Source organism: Metopolophium dirhodum, chromosome 4 (assembly GCF_019925205.1).
Source record: "Metopolophium dirhodum isolate CAU chromosome 4, ASM1992520v1, whole genome shotgun sequence".
In the NCBI taxonomy this organism is placed as follows: domain Eukaryota; kingdom Metazoa; phylum Arthropoda; class Insecta; order Hemiptera; family Aphididae; genus Metopolophium; species Metopolophium dirhodum.
Genome location: NC_083563.1, coordinates 13,355,542 through 13,369,806, shown reverse-complemented (window position 1 = coordinate 13,369,806; position 14,265 = coordinate 13,355,542). Strand labels below are relative to the sequence as shown.

At 25.9% G+C, this 14,265-nt stretch overlaps 2 protein-coding genes across 3 annotated transcripts; one reads left to right on the top strand and one right to left on the bottom strand.

Moving 5' to 3' along the window:
* The first annotated feature begins 476 nt into the window (after positions 1 to 476).
* LOC132942797 (nonsense-mediated mRNA decay factor SMG8) lies at positions 477 to 9,314 on the top strand. 2 transcript variants are annotated; one of them, XM_061011443.1, is made up of 18 exons: positions 477 to 766; positions 1,794 to 1,953; positions 2,358 to 2,480; positions 2,564 to 2,715; positions 2,809 to 2,949; positions 3,004 to 3,108; positions 3,187 to 3,317; positions 3,937 to 4,002; positions 4,090 to 4,196; positions 5,291 to 5,521; positions 5,582 to 5,793; positions 7,294 to 7,512; positions 7,570 to 7,679; positions 7,755 to 7,943; positions 8,003 to 8,317; positions 8,401 to 8,572; positions 8,646 to 8,822; positions 8,990 to 9,314. In XM_061011443.1, exons 1-18 carry the CDS (start codon positions 720 to 722, stop codon positions 9,120 to 9,122), a joined length of 2,790 nt encoding a protein of 929 aa, XP_060867426.1. In that variant the 5' UTR covers positions 477 to 719; the 3' UTR covers positions 9,123 to 9,314. The 2 variants fall into 2 exon arrangements, with proteins under 2 accessions (XP_060867426.1, XP_060867425.1); XM_061011442.1 differs by having other exon boundaries at positions 3,001 to 3,108.
* LOC132942798 (cytadherence high molecular weight protein 2-like) lies at positions 9,137 to 14,178 on the bottom strand. The gene is made up of 12 exons (XM_061011444.1): positions 13,964 to 14,178; positions 13,727 to 13,909; positions 13,512 to 13,667; positions 12,867 to 12,995; positions 12,692 to 12,802; positions 12,394 to 12,439; positions 10,941 to 11,010; positions 10,769 to 10,879; positions 10,271 to 10,388; positions 9,992 to 10,107; positions 9,760 to 9,912; positions 9,137 to 9,681 (listed from the first exon to the last, which is right to left on the bottom strand). The coding sequence occupies exons 1-12, from the start codon at positions 13,964 to 13,966 to the stop codon at positions 9,489 to 9,491; spliced, it is 1,389 nt and encodes a 462-aa protein (XP_060867427.1). The 5' UTR covers positions 13,967 to 14,178; the 3' UTR covers positions 9,137 to 9,488.
* Between the last annotated feature and the right edge of the window lie 87 nt (positions 14,179 to 14,265).

The window sequence follows — 14,265 nt, the reverse complement described above, 5'->3', positions numbered from 1 at the left end:
AAAGTCCGGTGCAGTTTTCCTGGACCTCCCGGCAGCCTACGATACAGTCTGGAAGAGAGGCCTAATACTAAAACTAGCTAAAATAATAAAATGTAGAACAACGTTACGACAAATAGTCAAATAGATAATATGTTATAGTATATGATTTAAGAATTATTACCCTATGTCTTCTATAACGATACCACAGTAACCAAACGATGTGGCAATACGGCATAGTTGAATATATATAGTATTGTTGTATTTGTTGTAAATTGATAATGATAATATCATCAATTTACAACAAATACAACTACAGTATACTATTAATTAATTAATCATGAACCAGTTCATGATATGTATATAGAACCTTAAGACCATGGTGACGACTCTTGTTACCATACACGATGACTATCTATGGCCGTGTTACCATAGAACAATGATGTTACCGATGATACTGTTATCTAGATCCTTATCATATTCGTTTTAAAAAAATTAATATTATAATCTGTTTTAAAATTAAAAAATAAACAAAATTGTATATTAAATATTTTAATATTTATTATTTACCTCACCTACACAGTACACGGATACATGACTTGTCTATAATTCCAAATTAGTAACTACCAAAATTTATTTAATATACTTTTTTCTGTCATATGTGATATTGTGATTTATTTTGAATAATTATTTAGTATTAAAACTGTAAACTTAACTTGTAAATTGTGAGAGTTTTGTAAAAAATGAAATATAAGAAAATATCTTTGCCTTTTGACGAAGATTTTATCAGGTAAAAATTGTGTAAAGTAGATAATATATTAAAACAAATTAATAATGGTTTAGATTGATATTTCTATTGATTTTATTATTACTTATAAGTTATAAGTTATAACTATTAGTTTGTCTATCGTAATATTTCTTTAATTTTTTATACATTTCTATTCATAAAATATGCCATTAAGATACAACTATAAATATAATTTTAAAATATGCATTATATAAAATATTTTAAATAATCATACTTACTAATTGTTGTTAATTTTTATTAAATTAATATTACTTTGTTAATCTTTAAAATAGTTGTATTATTATTAGTATCAATTTTTCAACAAAAACTAAACTAGGTACCTATATAGTTAATTTTCTTATTTGAAAACTTTCCGAGATTTTAAGTTTTATTTAAAAATATGATTTAAGTGGATTGGAAGCGGTGATTTTCTTATTTTGTTTAATACATGCTGAACATAGGAATTTAGACGTATTTTCATTCCAACGTACTGATTAATCTAGCGAAGCGATATGAATTTGTCGTCATATCTACTTGAGATTGTACTTTTTAGAACTTTTCAGAACTTTTGGATTTTATCCCTCAAAATTCTAAAAAAAATTGTACTAAAAAACGAAATGGAATATTTAAATGTTCGGAAAAGTAATAATCAAAAAATTAAAAATCTGGGAAAGTCAATCTCAAGTAGCCTTGATGACAAATTCAAATTTGTTTTTAGAATTATTATTGCTTCACTAGATCTTTCGGTATGTTGGAATGAAAATACGTCTGAATTTCTATGTTTCACGTGTGTTAGTTATAGACGGAAAATTACTGCTTCCAATCCCCTTAAGAATGTTGAACAATATGTTTTAAATTATTATAATAATCCAACAAAATGTTGATAGTCACTGACCACTGTATGAATAAATATGGTAATAGAACTTTACAAAAAATGGTACATTTCTATGTTTAATTAAACATCGAAATGTACCATTTTTTAATTAATCAACGGTTACTTATTTGTTAATATAAATTACCTTTATTTCAGTTCAATTCAAAATAATACCAAACCAACTATTATTGTTTCTATATTTGGAAAATCTTCATTAGTCTCAAAATCATGCAAGGCTCGATTTGTGAATGATTTCTACGATCGACCAATATTTAATTCATCTTTAGTACAAGCAACTTCAAATTCAAAACTTCAGGTACCTAACAAAGTATTGAAAATCCTATTAACTTATTGGACCTTTGAATGATCAGTTCAATCTAGGAAATTCAATGTACTTATTCTTATGTAGCTAATATTATTATTGTTGTAAGGTAATAATCTAAGTTGTTGATGCTGTACCAATGATAAAAAAAAAAATGTTTAGTATAAAATTGTAATATTCTTTGTTCCTATAACTAATAATTTGACATTAAAACATTCAATTATCTTTTATTTGATATCCATAATTATTCATGGTATAAATAATAACACTTTTTAAAGTTTTTTCATCAATAGTTATTAAGTCTAAAAAAATATTCTTATTTAATGTATAGCTCATAATCATATGACTATAATATTATTTTGAAAGTACATAATAATAATGATACGGTTTATTTTCAGTCATCGATTGAGTGTTTTTATGATGAGCCAGGCGGGATTGTTTATCTTCACTTAACTGGTACATTTGATAGTCATTCAATCACACAAAACATTGATGAATTATCAACCGAAATTGAAGAAAAAGTAAGAAAATATATTTTTTAAATTTAATTAGTATTATATATTTAATAATATCTTAAATAATTGACTTTATTTTATATTTTTAGGGTTTTCTAAGAGTTTGGTCATCACTGAAGTACAATTATGCATGTTCATTATTGTTTTTGTTTAATGTATCACACATTCTTGTACTAACAAATCCTGTCCCTGTATTTGACACTAGCTACTTGAGCTATTTCAAAGCTCTCGATTGTTCACGGTTAATTAATTTTTTTATTTAAGCTTAATTTTCTTAATGATTCTCATTTTATTTATTTTAAATATTCTAATAGCTATATTATTTTTATTTCAGATCAAAATTCCTAAACGCAATAAAATCTACTTTATCGAAAATACCTAATGTGTCTACAAGTTGGATGGAGAATACTAGACTGTGTTCACCAAGATTATTATTTTATTATGAAACATGTCCAAATGAATTTAAAAAAACTAAGTAATATTAGTTATAATAATAATTTATAGAAATACATATTTTGATTTTAAGTAGGCAAACAAATGCACCATGTCACCCAGGCTTAAAAAAAGCTGAACATTCTTTAGAAGACCAAATTTACTGTATACTCCGAAAAAGACGAATTATTTCAAATATAAGGTATTCAAAATAGTTAATTTATTTCATTATTTTACAAATATATTTTGTGCTTATGTGTATTAATTTTCAAAAATGCAGCACTCATTCAATATTTGCTATCCCAGCTAATCAAGAATATGTATTTATGGATGATTCACCTGATCAGGTCTTAGACTGGGATGAATTTTTAACTAACTCGTTGATAAATTTGTGCAATAGTTCATCTGTTGGTATGTATTCACAACATAAATTAAATATTTAACTGTATAGTCCAGTTGATATCCACTTTTTACTTTCAAAGTATTCTGAAGTTAATGACATTTTTACAGTTTGTTTAGGGGTACTCTAGGATGTCTGTCCTAAGTTGTCGACCTCGAAGACTCATAGTGTTCCTAGATGTTAATTTTGATGAGTGATTGACATAATTAACATGAAAATTATGGTATTAAATAGTTACGGAACCAAAACCTTAGTTTTTCAGTTATTTTTTTAAATGTTGAGAAACTGTATCTTGGTTAATTTTTGGTCTAGAAATAAGTTTTACCAACCAAATTTTAGCAAATTTAGTAGTCTACAACTTCGTTATGAACAGAAAATATGACTAGTTTACAAAATATAAGCGAAAAACTGAAAAAAGTCTGAAAGTTTTGGGGTTATTGCACCCTCGCACCCCTAAGTTAGTACAGGGTCCTCGAGATTGAAAACTTAGGATAGACATCCTAGAGTACCCCTAGACAACCTGTAAAAATGTCATTAAATTTGGAATACTTTCCAGCTACCCCCTCTTTTTTTCATTATATCGACTGGACTAGTAGTATAAGTAGATAATAACAAATAAATTTGTCATAGAAATTAAAGATCGTTTCAATGATTGTGAAGTTAAAGAAGATATTGAGAAAGACTTTTTAAACAAAAGTTAGTGAAAAAAAATAAAACTACCTTTAATATGTAATTAAATAATGAGGAACATAATATAATTAAGTTTTAAAATTTTTTTTTTAGGTCATAATATAAAAAAGTTTTTATTTGACCATATTGATGTAGCATTCAAAAAAGGATTTGATGATAATATAGGTAGACATGCTATTACAATTCCAAACTATTTTGAGGTAGTAAGCTATTTTATTCTGATACAAGCTATAAGTCAATTAAACTAAATAAACTAAAAAAAAATGTTAATTGAAGTAATCTGTAGAACTGAACTATTTTATTTTTTAATCCGTAGATTAGTTTAATGCTTAATGATGTAAATTCCTCTGTTATTCTCTATCCATTGCAACTTCCTTCAATTTTTTATTTTATTCTTTTCCTATATCCTACATAATTTGCTTCATATTCGACTGCCTTGGTCTTCATTTTCCTAGTTTCCCTTCAATAATATAATATGTTACCTATGCATTATTCCTTATAAGTTATGAGATGTCCAGATGTCCTATGCACTTCTTCTCTCCGAAATTGTCATAATTATTGACTTATTTTCTATTATCCAATAAACTTCTTAATTTGACACTCAATCTGTCCAGGAATTTTTTTAAATTTTCATAGTTTTGATGGCTTCCATTTTTTTCTATCAGCATTCAATATTGTCCATGATCATACTCCAGATAATACTACATTCCATGCTTGTATTTTTCTGATGTCCATGTTTGTTCCATTTGTGGTGAATAGTTTTCTCTTTTTGAAAAATATGTTCTTAGTATTCCATAATTAATATCCATTATACTTTACCTGTCGCTTGTAATTTTGCATTATTTTGTTACTAGACATAGACAATGAATTGCTTCCTTCGTTCATCTATTCCTTTTAAATCCAAATTGATTATTTGTTAGATTTTGATTTTTGAACTGAACCATAATTACTGATTATTAACAAATACATTAATAACCTGTAAAACACACTCAATTGACACATTAATTAATTTTATTAATTACATAAAACATATTGGATGTATTCATGTATATTGATACATTTTATCACTCTTTGAAATTGAAAGTAGAAGTATTATTGTATACTTATTTAAAAGTAAAATGTACTTGTTATTGTATTTTACATTTTATTTATTGTACTTATTGTCTCAATAATTATTTAAATATTTTTACCATCATTAATTATGAATATTATTTTAGTTTGTCTTATCGTTAGCCAATAGTGTATTATTTTGTATTTGGAATTTTAATTATGGTATATACAATTTTCTCCTTAGGCTCCAGCTTTTGGTACATGGTGTCTAGTGGCAAATGAAATGTACAATTTATTTGTCTTAGCAAACAATCTTGATGAAGAGTCTAAAATTGCTATGGAAACATTAAGATCAGTTTTAGATATTGATACCAATTTTAGCGAGAGACGCTGCCGTAAAGTTCAGCCTATTGCCATGGCAGCTTATCAGGAAAATTTGCCATCACATTACAACAGAAACTATCATGACACTAAAGTATTATATTATAGGATATAATAAAGTGATTTAAGTAAAATTATTTTCTGTATTTTATAGGTAGCTCAAGCACTTTCAGTGTTTGCTCAACATGCCCGTGGTCCTTTACTCGATGATTATATTCAAATTTTAGTTCAAGACTGTGATAAATTATGGCAATCAGGCCGTCAAATGTGTGAAACTCTTTCTTTGACTGGAAATCCGTGTACACAACCTTTACATAAAGGGGGTACTGTCGATGGACCTATCAAGGAACCAGAACAAGATGACAAGTAGTTTTTATTATTTAAACCAGAATGGTTAACAATGCTTGCTATAATATATTAGCTCTGTTACTTGATACATATACTTGCATGAGAAATATTTAGAATATATTCTAACATATTTATTACATTATTCTTATAGATATAAAACTCAAAATTTTGAAATTCAAACATTTTTCACTATACTTACTTATATTTTCATACCAGAACATCATCCGCCCCTCAAATGTATTTGTACATATGAAATACTATGCAATTTATATTTTTACTTAAACAGGGCTATTTTAAATGTACATTTTATTCAAGCTCATAATAATGAATAAAATATTTCCGATTACTCCAAGTTTTTGTTTATTTTACCTGGGTTTATCTATCTCTCATACAAAATGCTAAGCCATAAGAATAATGCTAAAATGTATTTTATTTCTTCTAACTTCTATGGTCTATTATTTCATTAAATATTCATCATTAAATCTTTTCTACAACTATCATTGTATGTACTTATGTTACCCATGTACAAATATGTCACTAGACACAAAAATCAGGTATTAATCCCTAGCAAATACATATAGTTAAAAAATTTAATAAAAAAATGTTCTAATTAAACTTAATTAGTGACCAACATTTTTTTTTACTTAAAGAATACTCGGCATTGTGAATATTGCCCAATAATGTTACATTTAATATTAATCTAAGGTTTATTTTTTTATTTTATAAAAAGCCGCCATATAAAATTGCATTTGTGAGTTTAATATACTGATGTTAGTAACAGGTTTCTCCATACCAAATTTCATTATATTTTTTATTCTCATATCTGATTATAAATAACTGTTAACATAACCAAATGTTGTCCACTAAACACAAAATTGTAGAGGTATAATATTTATGAGTTTATGGCTTTTAGAAGTAGTCTATATTTTGAGTATACTTGGTATTTACAGAGTTAAAACTTAAAAGATTAAATGTTTCAAAAACACTCAATCTAATACTTTGTTATTATATTTTTATGTTATTAAATTCATTATTTGTTTAATAAGACTGCTTAAAATCTTTGTATAAATAAAAAAAATTTGGTAATTTAAAAATTGTCTATTTTAAATAAATTAAAATTTTAGAACATTATTTAATTTATTTTGATTTATACAAATAATGATTTAACATCTTCTTATTAGTATCTTAGTTGACAAGATACACATTCTTTGCTTGGCGTGGAGTAACAAATTTACTTAGTACCTAGTGATAGTATTGCTTATTAATTATTATATTCCTGATAATTTATTTATTTTTTTATATTTAATAGTTAACATTTATTATTTTAAAATATTCATGTAAGGACTATACTTAAATAGTTAAATACTATTATATTTGTAAAAATAAAACATGAAAAAAATTTAGATATTAGTTTTTATGAATTGCTTAACGTTCATTTTCATATAATTAAAAAAAAAAATCATAGGAAATAATTTTGGTTGTTCATCAGTTGAAAGTATATTTTTATTGGCTTTACAGCCATATTAATAGGGACGAACTACTTATTATGGAACATTCAAGTAGTGTCATGTACTTGTCAGCATGCAACTGTGGTCACAAGCAAGGTACTCGTGAAGATCCATTTACAATTAGAACAGCTAACTATGATTTTTATCAAATTATGGCCAATGATTGTGTCTGTGGTTGTTTAGATAGAATTAATTTCCCAGTGTTTCAACCTAGTACACAAGATTATAGGTGAGATTTTTGGAAAAGCTTATACATTAATCTATATTGATAAGATTGTTTAAATAGAGCGGCACAATTGTTTGCAAAGCCTCCTGTGATCGCTGGTAGAAAAAACAGTGCCGGTTTATTACACACACCAACTCAAATGGGCCATACACAAGTATTAAGTTTAGGAGGTTAATAAAAGTTATTTATACATTATTTCTAAATTGTTATATTATTTTCAATAATTTTTCCCATTTTATGCATAGGAGTTTTTGCCAGTTGTCATTCTGTAGATCCGATAAATGAAATTTTGGGTGAAGCATCGAGAAACAGAGAAGTTCCTGATAGACAGGGCCTTACTTCGGTTGAATTGACAAACATGCAAAAAAATGAAGACGTCATCTCAGGAAATCAGATTGTTATTAGAGTAACTGATACAGATGGTGACACAAAAGGTAATATTTGATAAATTGTTAATTTACTATTGATATTTATAATAGATTAATTTTTTCAGACAAATCATTAGTTCGACAACCAAGTACCACAGAATACTTACCAGGGATGTTGCATACCGAATCACCTAATAGTTTTTTGCCTCAGTTCCCATCTTGGTCGTTAGTATGTCTAGGCTCTTCTTGTTTGTATTCGCATAATATAGGACTTCAAGAAACACAACATCCTGGATTTTTAAATTCTACAGCTTATCTTCTACCTTGGGATGTTACTGTTCGATTAGAACATCATCCTAGAGATAGATACTGGAATTCTGATAAAAATAAAATTAATTCATCTCCTATTCAACGAGGACGAAAAACTAAAGGTTCTCGAGGTAACATAAAGTGATTGTATTTAAAATGTAATTATCCTAATATTACAAATCAAAAAAATTAAATGATAAAATTGTTGATATAGAATTTTCTGTTAAAATTTTCATTGGAGTTGAATATGAATGCCCAAGAGGTCATCGGTTTATGTGTTCAGCACCTGACAAGATATTAACTACTGCAGGTAATGGTATCGTGAAAGAAAACGGAAATAAGGTATCTAATTCAGATATGCCATTATACTTTCCGTGCCCTTGCAGGTAATTCATTAACTCTTAACTTTTATTGTATTAAATATCTGATTTGAAAATTAAAATATTATTTATTTTACAGCTCGGCTCCTTTGATAGCTCAGCTAATGAGAATCCATGTTGTAACTCCTAAAGCACCTGTACACGTAACTTTAAATCCTATGGTGCAACCTGAAGAAAATGGTGGTCCAATATTTGTAACTGGATTCGATACACCTATTGAACTTACACAGAGTACTTATTGGGTACTTCGACTGCCGTATCCTTTAGATTCTTAAGTTTTTATAATATTTATATTATATTATTATATATCCAGTGATAGGTACTATAAAAGATTAACTATTATATCCTTTTAAGATTGTTTTGGAAATGATTACAATATTTATGCATATATTATAGAAAATACCTTAACTTGATCATGTTTAGTTATGTGTATGCAGGTGATCGAGGTCCATATCTTCCACCAAAAGATCCATCACAGATAGGTCAAGGAAAGCTTCTTAAAGGAGTTTATAGCGTAGCCGAAGCAACAACAGATAACAACAAACTTAACATTTAAAATAAATGAATACCTTATTTTTGAAAATATTTTTTATTTGGCACAATAAATTAATGGAAGGACTTAATTACACGAATAACACCCATTCATAAATAATGTAAGCATTTAATTTTTAAGTACAGTGAAACAAACATATTATTATTTGAAGTGTATAATATATTTATAATATTAATAAAATGTAAATGATTCAATTTTCAACTGAATATTATTCTGAAGAGTGTAATGGAATAAAATTGATTAAATATAATTGTAATGAAAGACAAATGATTTTAAATAGTCAAAAAGAGTTTTTTCTCTGTACTTCTTAAAAAATATTTGAAAAGTTAAAGAATTACATTAAAACGAAAATGTTATCGTTAGTTAGTTCTATTTGTCGTCAGACATAGTAGTTAAAATGCAATCACATGTCGTGCTTTTTGGTATACGTGAATTTTTATAAACAAGTTGTAAATGTTTTGACAATAAATCAGAGTTAGCACTCTCTAACATAGCCACCTTTTTATGTAATACACTAAGGTGCCTTGCCATATTTCGTAGCTCATTCTCTGACATTGCAATTCTAAGAAAATAACAAAACATAACTTTAAATGTAATATTATAAATTTATAAATACTACAACATTTGCTTTAATTATTACCGAAAATCAATATTGCGTTTTTCTTCTTGCAAAGATCTGTAATCTGTTTCTACTTGTTTGCGGAACTCTTCTTCTGTCTTTAATCTGCGTTTTTGTATACTTAATTGTGTCTTAAGTGATTCCATTTGACACTGACTAGCTTCCAAATTACCTCTAACAAATATAAATAGATTATTAAATACATATATATGAGACTAAGTTAATTATGGACTGTTTATTATTTAATATTTACTTTAAAGCTTCAATTTGCATTTTTCTTTTAGATTTGTACTGCAAATGTTTAAGTGCTAGTGCATTATATTTTTCACCAAGAGATGATACCAAGGTCTTGTGAGCTTCTAATTCCACCTTAAAGTGTATTTACATTATTAATGTAGTTGGAACCGATACAATTTCAAATGAATGAAAAAAAAACATTTAAGCTATTTTTTTTATGTATTAAATATTTTTAAATTTGTATATGTTGAAGCAGGTCTATAAAATATTTAATGCTTATGAGTTATGATATTACTTTAATTTTTTTTAGTTCATCTGATTGGTTACTCAACATCCCATCTGTTATAATAGTGGACATTTGTCGTGGAGTCGCTAGTTCACTAGACAATAGACTTGGCGGTGTTGATTCCGGGCTATAATTTTTCATAAACAGTTAATAATTCAATTATAATTATATTAAAAAAATATTTATAATTCTTTTTTTAAGATATGGTATGGATACTTTTAATCTAAACCATAAAAATTTTTGGATAACCTGGTTAGTTAGTTCCAATTACTAAAAACATAACAGTCGGCTTGAAGCACAGTCCTCTTAAATTAGATTTGGTAAAACTTATCTTTTTATTTTATACAAGTATTCAGAAATATTAAAGATACTGAAACACTTAAAATAGTAAGGTGTTTAAACTGAAGACTGGTATAATTAATTCAACATTTATAGATTGTTTTAGATTGTACCTTAACAGTAATCTCAAAATTAAACTATATACTCAAAACTAAACTAAAAATATACCCAAAAGTTCTTGTTATTTCATTAACATTTTGTTTTTGATCATCACTCTTTTCCTCTTGTGCACAGTTAAAAAAATCATTACAAATATTGCTTGCAGATTTTGTTCTATCACTAAAAATAAAAAATAAATTAATTTCACTGAAAACAAAAAACTCATATATTAGTCTGTTACCTGAATAATTGGATGCTTATACTCGATGTATCATCATTTGTTATATTTCTGTTCCAAGACATTGAACTATCTGAATAAAATTAAATAAACAGATAAAATATGTATTAAAATTAAAGATTTTTTATTAATTATCTACAAAAACCAAATTCAATATCAGTAACACATTATTAAGTCCAATAAGTAGAACAAGTACGTAATATTTTTTAACTTAAAAAGTTAATATTAAAAAACTAACCAAAATTAAAAATTACATGCTCTTTAAATGTAATTTCATATATTATAAGTAATAATAACATAGGCACTAGGCGTAATATATTTTTTTAGATCATGCATCATATTATCATCAGTACATGCTTTATTCAGAGTTTAAGAATATCTATGTATTTATTACGTATAATTTAAAGTACTAACAAAACATAATATATATAAATGAGGAATTGTAGAGTATGAATTTGGAACTCTTCCTAATTTAATAGTTGCTCGGAATATAATATGTACTACTGAAGGAAATGCCCTATTTATTTTTTTTAAATCTTATACTATATTTTTTAGTCAATTATTTATTAACAGTTGAAAAACATTGTGAACTACTTAGTAGTTATAAAAAAATATGAAAGTATTTATTATTCATGCTCATATTTCAAACACAATATAATTGAAATTATTCACATATCATGCACAAAGAATTAAGATTAAAATTCAATTTTGTTGCTCAGAAGTTGATCAATATTTTTTTTCATTTTTAATAAAATGTATTAAAATATAACATATAATATAATTAATCATATTACTAATTATTCTTACAATCCATACATTTTTACATTTTCATTCTACAAAAACATATTTTGTTATTAAGTGGATGTCATCCCGCATGCGTTGTCTCCGTCCTACAAATGTACAGCATAGGTAGCAAAAACTGTTTAACGCGCAACAACTTAACTCCCTCTGTATTTTTAGTAGAATTACCAAAATTCCACAACGTACAGGGAAGAACTTTGTCTGTGTCGTAGTTTTATAATTTTTAATTATTAAATGAAAAAAAAACCCAATGTTCTCAACCTGATAACTTGAAATGTATTTAAGTTATACAAATAATAAAAACACTACAACACAGATAAAGTTCTTCCCTATTGTGTTGTGGTATTTTGGTAATTCTACTATAAATACAGAGGGAGTAAAGTAGTCATGCTAAAACAGTTTTTGCTATGATGTACATTTGTAAATCCTCTTAATAATAAAATTTGGTTATTCTGTATACAAGATGAAAAGAACTTGTCAACTTCCAAACTTCAATAAGTAATTATTAATCTGCTATTACATAAACAAAAATTATTATATTATATTTATTTAAAACTCAAAATCAGCAACAGTATAAAAAAAACTATCAATAGTAATTGTAACTCATCACTGGATAGTGGTTGCACAGGCAAATCTAGAAAAAAATATCAATTACCCAATAAAGAATCTTTCCCATCAATTTTGTTTGAATTTTCTGATAGCTAAGATTAGAAAGAGAGCATATTAAATAAAAATAATTAATAACATTGTTTTAAATTTGTATTATTAATTTAAATTATTTATACATTAGCTAAAATAAGTAATGATCCAGTTAATTTAAATTTTCTTTTTTATCTACAAAAAAAAAAATATTTCTAAATTATTTTTAATTGTATTGTTTTGTGTCTTAGATAGGGGTTTTTATTATATAATTCATTTTATAATATGTTAAAATTAATATACTAAAATAATACCTCCATAGATATTAGTTGAGTATTATATTCTGTTTTAGTCATGTCATAAACACTAATCCGATCTTCCAATTCTTTAACTTGTCTTTTTAAAGATTCTTTTTCAGCCGAAATCTACAAGTAAAACACTTATATTTATTTTTAATGTTGCAATAGGCATAACAAGTAAACTGTTTACTTTAATCATTTCAATTATCAAAACGTCATCAGATTCTTTACAAATTCCATTTACATCAAAACTTTTAAATTGTTTTAATATGTTTACTTCATTCACAAGAGACGTGTAACCAAGAATCAAATTTGAAACCTAAAAAGAAAAAGAAGTATTGTAAACAAATATTTTTTTTAATAAAACTAACTTTTATCGCAACATTGTGACATTATATTTTTATAATTTCTGCTTAAATTGTTTGCATTTAAAGTTTAAACCTTTTTTTTTAAAGTATAACTAACCATACCTTAACCTTGTCGATCACTTACTTAGCTGCAAGGAAAATCAAATGTTTGAAAACATTGCTAAGAAGCAAGTAAGTGATTTACTTATATAATTATCAAATCAAAAGTCTAAATGTATCAATTTTGAATATAAAATATCAATTCTCTTTAAATTTTTAAATTAAAAGAAAATATAATGTAATGAAAGTCTAAAACAGAAATAGAGTAAAATGTATGAATAGTAAAAACAAATAATGGTGTAAATTATATTTACTTTGAACCCTTACTTATTTCATTTTTAAATATGTCTTGAAAAACTTGAAAATTTTTTTAGTCAACAATAAATTATTTCCCATATAATAAAATGTATCTACGTTTTTATTCTTACCTTGTCACATACATTATCACCATCTATCGATTCTAAACCATTTAGTTCACATTCAAGTCTTGCAACTTGCTCAGCAAAGATGGACATGGTTTTTTCCATATCATCAATTCGTTTATCAGCAAGCACTCGTATATGAACCATGTAATTTTCCATATCCTAATAATCATTTAGTTATTATTTTGAAATTAAAAATTTTAACTAATAATAGAACTTACCTCCAACTCTTCATTCTGTTTTAAACGTAATTTTTCAATCATTTTCCTTGCGTTCTGTAAATTGATATCGGCATCGACTAACCATCTCCAAACATGAATCAATTTCTCCTCAGTCTTCAAACGGCTATAGTCAATACCTTCTTTTTCAAACCGTTTTTCAATATCTGACCATTCATCTTCACACTAAAATTTATCGTGTTAAAAAAAAAGTCATTGACAAATCAAAAATTATCTTACCATTGTATTTTTCTAAGGTAGCTTTGTATTCAGTTATTTAAATATGCTAAGAAACTGAGCCAGTAAAAAGATTAAAATTATGTACACATGGTAAATTAAATACTACCTAGCTAAATTAAAAATTAAAATAAATCTAAATATTGGTAATCGTAATAATATTAAATATTGTATAATAACATAAATTATTAATTACTATTATATATACTTTATTTATCAGTATTCACTATTCACTAATTGATATTACTGGATTACCAACCAACCACTTTTGATGACCTTTTATTGATACCATGGTAGTTTGTAAT

What these genes read in the sequence shown, in the direction of transcription:
- LOC132942798 (XM_061011444.1), bottom strand. An exon ending in AACAGAATGAAGAGTTGGAG is followed by an intron (nt 13,668 to 13,726) that starts GTAAGTTCTATT and finishes AATGATTATTAG; the next exon opens with GATATGGAAAATTACATGGT. An exon ending in ATGAACTAAAAAAAATTAAA is followed by an intron (nt 10,108 to 10,270) that starts GTAATATCATAA and finishes ATACACTTTAAG; the next exon opens with GTGGAATTAGAAGCTCACAA.
- LOC132942797 (XM_061011442.1), top strand. Translation starts at nt 720, where the DNA reads ATGAAATATAAGAAAATATCTTTGCCTTTTGACGAAGATTTTATCAG. An exon ending in AAAGCTCTCGATTGTTCACG is followed by an intron (nt 2,716 to 2,808) that starts GTTAATTAATTT and finishes TTTTTATTTCAG; the next exon opens with ATCAAAATTCCTAAACGCAA. An exon ending in TATTGGGTACTTCGACTGCC is followed by an intron (nt 8,823 to 8,989) that starts GTATCCTTTAGA and finishes GATCATGTTTAG; the next exon opens with TTATGTGTATGCAGGTGATC.